This window comes from Nestor notabilis, unplaced genomic scaffold (assembly GCF_000696875.1).
Source record: "Nestor notabilis isolate BGI_N333 unplaced genomic scaffold, ASM69687v1 scaffold11033, whole genome shotgun sequence".
NCBI lineage: Eukaryota > Metazoa > Chordata > Aves > Psittaciformes > Psittacidae > Nestor > Nestor notabilis.
The window spans coordinates 47,522-53,521 of record NW_009923308.1 but is presented as its reverse complement, the minus strand read 5'-3'; the positions used below and the strand labels follow the sequence as shown (position 1 = coordinate 53,521).

Sequence of the window (6,000 nt, the reverse complement as noted above, 5' to 3'; positions counted from 1 at the left end):
TTAAAAGGTGTATCCTATTAATGAATATGTACTTGAATGAGATGGTACTACTAGCAAATACAAACCTTCAGTTAACCTGTAGTAGATTTAAAAATAATTCACTTTTCCTGAATGATTATTGCTAGCTATTCAGAGAAGCCTATCTCACATAGTAATTTCACTCAATGGAGACAGAGCCCTACATGTTGATCTCTTGAACTTATGTTTTGACACAGGTTCTTTTCTCCTGACAGTGGTGGTTGTAACTCTTCCAAGCAGCAAAATTTTGTACGTTTAACTATGGAAAAGCAGGCATAGTAACAAGTCTCATACTCAACATATCATACACATTCCTTTTTCTTAATAGCACCAAGCCTTTCAGTAAACATGTTAACATATGTTTTTTACAGCTATTCTACCCAACGCTACAGCTGTTCACCAAATGCTGACCTGAAGTCAGTCCTTTTCAGCATAACCTTCTTTCTTTGTGCTCCTGCTCTGACTGGGCACTGCTATGACTAGTGAGGGTCAGCAGAGGATCATACTCTGTTTTTCTTTTTTTCCATTTTCAGTAAACATTAATGTGAGAGCTGTTAATCATAAGTTATATTTACAGTTAATCTGAGAATGGTACCTGCCTGTTTGTTGTGATTTATGCTGTATAAAAAGATTATTTATGCTGATTATTTTGTTAATTTTTTAGATGTGGACTTAACTGATGATACACAAAGTCCCTCCACACATGAGGAAAAGAGCCCTCTGTAAGTATGATTAGTGTAAGCTAAAAATTATCATTAGGTGAGAAATTAATATTTCAATTTAAATGAATAGTTGAGATCTTAGCCTTATGCTCAGTAATACTTAAATAAAAATGGTTTCAAAACAAATATCTGACCCTATTTTAACTTCTCAAGGATTGACCCTTTTTAAGGTTGACAGCAAATACAGACATACAACTGGACTGTTTAACCTAACTATTCTCTGGCTTGTACCTGTGTGAACTGTTAGTTATTGGTTGATTAAGGTGTCTGTAGGATTTGGGGGAAGGAGCTATGGCATCCTGTCTGAATTTCTGCAAGCACATTTTGTAGGTATTCTGTTTCATTAATCAGTTAGGTTTAATGGACTTACAAACCATTAACCACCACATTACATAAAAAACAAACCAAGGAAAACCAACTGCTGAAAGAAGAGACGAATAATTAGGAGAACAGAAAGACTTGGAAACTGGCAAAGAATTTTGACGGAGGTTTTATTTGACCAAATCTTAACGTATTCCGTACTATTCAAGAAAGACTGATGGCTCACTAGCTATTTAACCACTTGAGAGAAATTGAACTTTGGAACAAACAGGTTGGCCAGAGGTGTTATAGCCAGAGTTTAAATCCAACTGGACACAGTTCTGAGCAACTTGCTCTATGTGATGCTGCTTTTGAGCAGAGGGCTTGGATTAGATGGTCTCCAGACATCCCTTCCAACCTCAGCTGTTGTGTGGTTCTGTATGAATTGGAAAATAGCCTGCTTTAATTTTTGCCTGTCATTAATTTTATCTATAAGCAGAGTGTTGTTTTGTATGCTGTCACTGAGTTTCAAAGCTTTTAGGGATGGGATGTACAGAGCTGTCAATTTCTGCTTCTTCCACCTAAGAATTCTCTCTTTTCCTGTTTGGAATTAGCTTATGACATTATACTGTATAAAGCTGAGTTGAATCACCAAGACAAATTATTAGTTCTGACTGTCAACAGAATGACCTATCCATTGGACTTAGCTGAAATTCCTTCCTCCCTAGAATGAGCTTGCCATTTAAATCTCATTCCTAAGCTCATGTGGATGACCAGGGTTGTGTTCAATCCAGTTGTCTGAGGTTTTTAGTTTGCATCTGAATTTCAGATGTCCAGTGAACCAGTGCTAGTTAAGAAGATGCTTAAGTTCCTGCAGAGAGGGGAAGATTCTTTTCAAATCCTCCAGAGGGAGATACTGACTAGTTACATTCAGAGACTTAAGTTAGGCAGTTTGAGTGTTCCTTTGGAGGGCTTCATTTTTGAAATGCCCATTTTAAACACAAGTGAAAGCTACATGCTTTATTTATTTAGAATGCGTCTTGCCCATCGTTAGGTCCATCAACCTAAAAGGAAAAGAAATACACTTCCGTTATGCAGCGTGGCTCAAATCCTTTGTAAAATAAATGGGGGCTCCTGTGAAGTTATTAGTCACTGTATTACTACCTTTCAGGTTTATCAGATTTTACTCCTAGTCTCACTTCCTAAATGAATGGAGTTTGTCATAATAGTATGAAATGAATACAAAAGTTCCGTAACTGCAACGCTAGTGTGGCTGTCAGAAGGAACCTTCAACTTTATCAGGCAAAACAAAAGTATCACATATAACAATGCAACAGAATTTTCTATAGGCTTTGTGTTTCTTTGCTACCATAATGTTTTGCTTTATGGAAATTGTGAGGGGAAGAGCAGCTGTCATGGATGTCTCTAAACCAGTAAAGTTTAGGGTGAAGGAAAAGCACAGCCTCTGCCATGTGCCACATCAGCAGGCATCCCCTTTTACTTTCCATCGCCATCCCAGAATTTCAGTCTTGCTCTGATCCAGTAGGTTTTATTTATAGTTTTCAACATCCCTACATGGCAGTGGAGCCTGGAGCAGCACAGTGTGTGGACACTAACAACATTTCCTGCCCTTTTGTTCTGCATTCTTCTGACCCATTGTGCCTTTGTCCTTATCCCTTGTCCTACCTCTGCAGAGAGAGGCCCCATCTGATGAATTTACTTGTGTTCCCCAGGGATTATGAAAACCAGGAAACTTCATTAAGGATGGTTTAATAACTTAGACAAAGGAGAAGAGCAGCTGGTCTGTTAACGAGTCTCTCTCAACCCCCATTCTCTGACAGAAGAGCCTTTCTTGCATGTGGTACAGTCTTCAACAATTTGCAGTAAAATGCTACAGATGTACGGCTCATGCAAATTGAGTTACTGTGCATTTAATCTGCCTTGAGCGTTTTATTTGAATGGCCTCAGGCAATTTTATAGCCGTAGGTTTGCTGCTGCTAAAAAGAACAGTAGCTGATAGCAGCCTAAAATTTTGGTATGTGTTTGCTTTCTTTATTGCTTAGCGTGGTAATGTAAAAGGAATAGCAATTGGAGACAGCCTGCTGCACTCTGCTACTTTGTGAGACAAACATCAGTAAAGCCAAGCAGCAAGAAAAGAAGGGTTCTTCATGACAAAATGACAGCAAGAGAACACAGTCCCCGCCATGGTGCAAAATCCCGCACTGTGCAACGGGCCTCCACCATTGATGTCACCTCTGAAATGCTAGGCCTTTCTCTAGCAGGTATGTACCTTTGTGTCAGCTATTGCTCTGTTGCTCCTTTCAGAATTGTACCCTGTACTAACAATGTTTTTTGGTGTTTTTTTTAATTCCTGCAGAATTAGATATATCTGGTTACCTGGAGGGAATTACAATAAAAAAAATTTTAAAAAATCCTAAATCTAGCATGTTAAAATAGACGAAATATTAAAATTTGAGAGGGAAGAAAAGAAGAAATTAAACTAGATTTTGTGCAGTTATGTTTATCAGTCAAAAATAACCAACAGGGAGAAAACAATAAAAGAATGCCAAGGTCTAGGAAGAGTCTTGACAACCTCCTTGTTTGACATTGTATAAAATTTTCAAGAGAGTTGAGGGAGCTGAGAATTTTTTCCCTTTTATGGTGAGTAAATTAGGATTGTAACCCCCAGAGGCCTTCTCTTATTAGTGAGAGAGACGGGTACTTTCAAACTTTTCCCTATTTACTGATCACAGAGGAGATGTAGCTGATTTAGTAATTTGGAGTAAATTGTGGCTCAGACACTAAGTGGCTTTAATCCTGTTGTTTTCTACTGACATTCAGCATGTTATATTCCCATATTCCATAACAATAGTTCTACATATTTTAACATGTTTTATAAAATGCGATGATAATCTCAGGTTTTTCAAATATTTTTAGATACCTAAGATTAGCTAATAAATATTTTAAATACCAGTCATGGCTCATTCAATTAAAAATACTAATTTTTTTCCTATAAATTGAATTTCTTTCTGTGTGTGACTGCAACTTCTGGAAAGGATTCACATGACAGCAGTGTTTGGCTAACCTTGTGTTAATTTTTCTGATTTACAGGAAACATTCAGGATCCAGATGAGCCGATTTTAGAGTTCAGTTTAGGTAGGCTTAGTGATTTTTATGCTAAGTTTGCTGATACATGCTATAGAGTATGTGTGTGGTTTTGTTGTTGATTTTGAAGCGCTTTTCATGTAGTAAGGATTGAAACTTTGATACTTATGGAAATGTGGTATAGATTTCTTGCTGCCTGAACAGTATCTTTTGATAAGCAGCCAGCAGTTCTTAAAAGTCTGTAATTAAAACATCTGTCCTATAAAATTTAAAATATTTGCTATATGAATGTTATTTTTTAATGTTTGATTTGTTTATGTGAAGGTACTATGAAGCTGTCTTCAGTCTCACTATATCAGCACTTCAGATAAATCACAGTATATCAGCCACTTTACTGTGGCCTTTGTTATCAAGTGATAACGCGACATGCAGAAGTGGCCTAATTTCTTAGATGGTTAAATTTGGACGAGAAGCTTGTGCATTGACTCACCTCACTTGAAGAATAAGTGAAAAATATTTTCTTCATGAAAATTCAGTCCACATTTTCAAGTGCAGCCTGGTTTTCTTGGCCTACCAGTGGACTAATGTTTGGAAGGTTATGCTCTTAACAGTATGTTTGAAATGAGAAATGAGAACATTTTCACAGATGTAATCACATTATGAATCTGAAGAATTAGAGCTGAGTAAGGTACTTCAGATATTTTCAGATAAATTAAAACTATCAAGAACTGCAAACCGGGTTAGTGTACATTTAAACATTTTACTTGCCCAGGTAAATGTCAGAATATATTCTATAGAATATTCTATACCTAGCTGGTGGTCCTAGAGTCAGACCATGCTGTAGTTACTTTTATCTAGCTAGATAGAATTTGGCTCTGAAGTTTAGTGTAATTGCATAGAGTCACTCACTGAGATTTTTGGTAGTTATTTCCTATTCACCATAGCCACTTCCCAGCAGTTAAACTCACAATAACATTTTAGAGTAAATAAATTTCTGTCCTTTTACAATTACAAGCTAGTTCTCCTCATAGTAGAGCTGCTAGATCAATGTTTAAGCACTTCTATTGGTTCTCTGTGGCAAAATGCCGTTTGGTAATGGGCTTAATGGAGCGTGACTTCAAATCAAATGTAGCCATGCTCATGAGATTCCCAGAGGAAAACCTGTGTTTGTACGCTCTTCTAATAGGCTGTGCCAGGGGGTGGATAGGCAGGTGTTAGAAGAGAACAAGTTTAAATTACAGCCCCACAGCTTGGAGCCAGACTGATCTGATTGCACATTTAATGTTTTTGTGCACAAAGGTGAGTGATGTCTGCCTTTATATGTGGTGGTAGAAGGAATATTAGGCCCTCCATAGGTTTATTGCTCAGGGTATGTAATATGCTTTTCTGAAAATGTAGAGTCTTACAGCAATATGAAAAAGAGCCTGAATCTAAATTTATTTATCTATTGCATACCTAAAGCTTGCAGTGAGCTGCTAACTCCATCGCTAGATCGAAAACCAAATAGTTTTGTAGCAGTGAGTGTAACGACACCTCCCCAGGCATTCTGGACGAAGCATGCACAGACAGAAATTATTGAGGTAAGTGGTGAGGTACCGGTGGATTGGATTTAAAATTGAAGCTAACACAGGAAGCATTTCTTCCTAACAAATACCACCTTGCATTAATTTTTGCCTTTACTGTTTATGATTACAGGGAACAAGTAATCCAATCTTTCTAAGCAGCATTGCCTTTTTCCAAGACTCTCTTATCAATCAAATGACACAAATCAAACTGTCTGTGTACGACGTCAAAGATAGATCTCAGGGAACAGTAAGTTTTCTTTATTCCATTGCTTGCCCTGTCAGTGTGGAGC

The 6,000-nt window shown here is 37.4% G+C and overlaps 1 protein-coding gene across 1 annotated transcript in view; it reads left to right on the top strand.

Moving 5' to 3' along the window:
- Positions 1–699: 699 nt before the first annotated feature.
- Positions 700–6,000, top strand: part of INPP4A (inositol polyphosphate-4-phosphatase, type I, 107kDa) — a 47,781-nt gene continuing 42,480 nt past the window's right edge. The window contains exons 1-5 of the mRNA XM_010012075.1: positions 700–740; positions 3,104–3,322; positions 4,152–4,196; positions 5,607–5,725; positions 5,841–5,957. Of these exons, the coding sequence (XP_010010377.1) occupies positions 3,217–3,322; positions 4,152–4,196; positions 5,607–5,725; positions 5,841–5,957 (387 nt within the window). The 5' untranslated portion in view covers positions 700–740; positions 3,104–3,216. The remainder of the gene's footprint in view (positions 741–3,103; positions 3,323–4,151; positions 4,197–5,606; positions 5,726–5,840; positions 5,958–6,000) is intronic.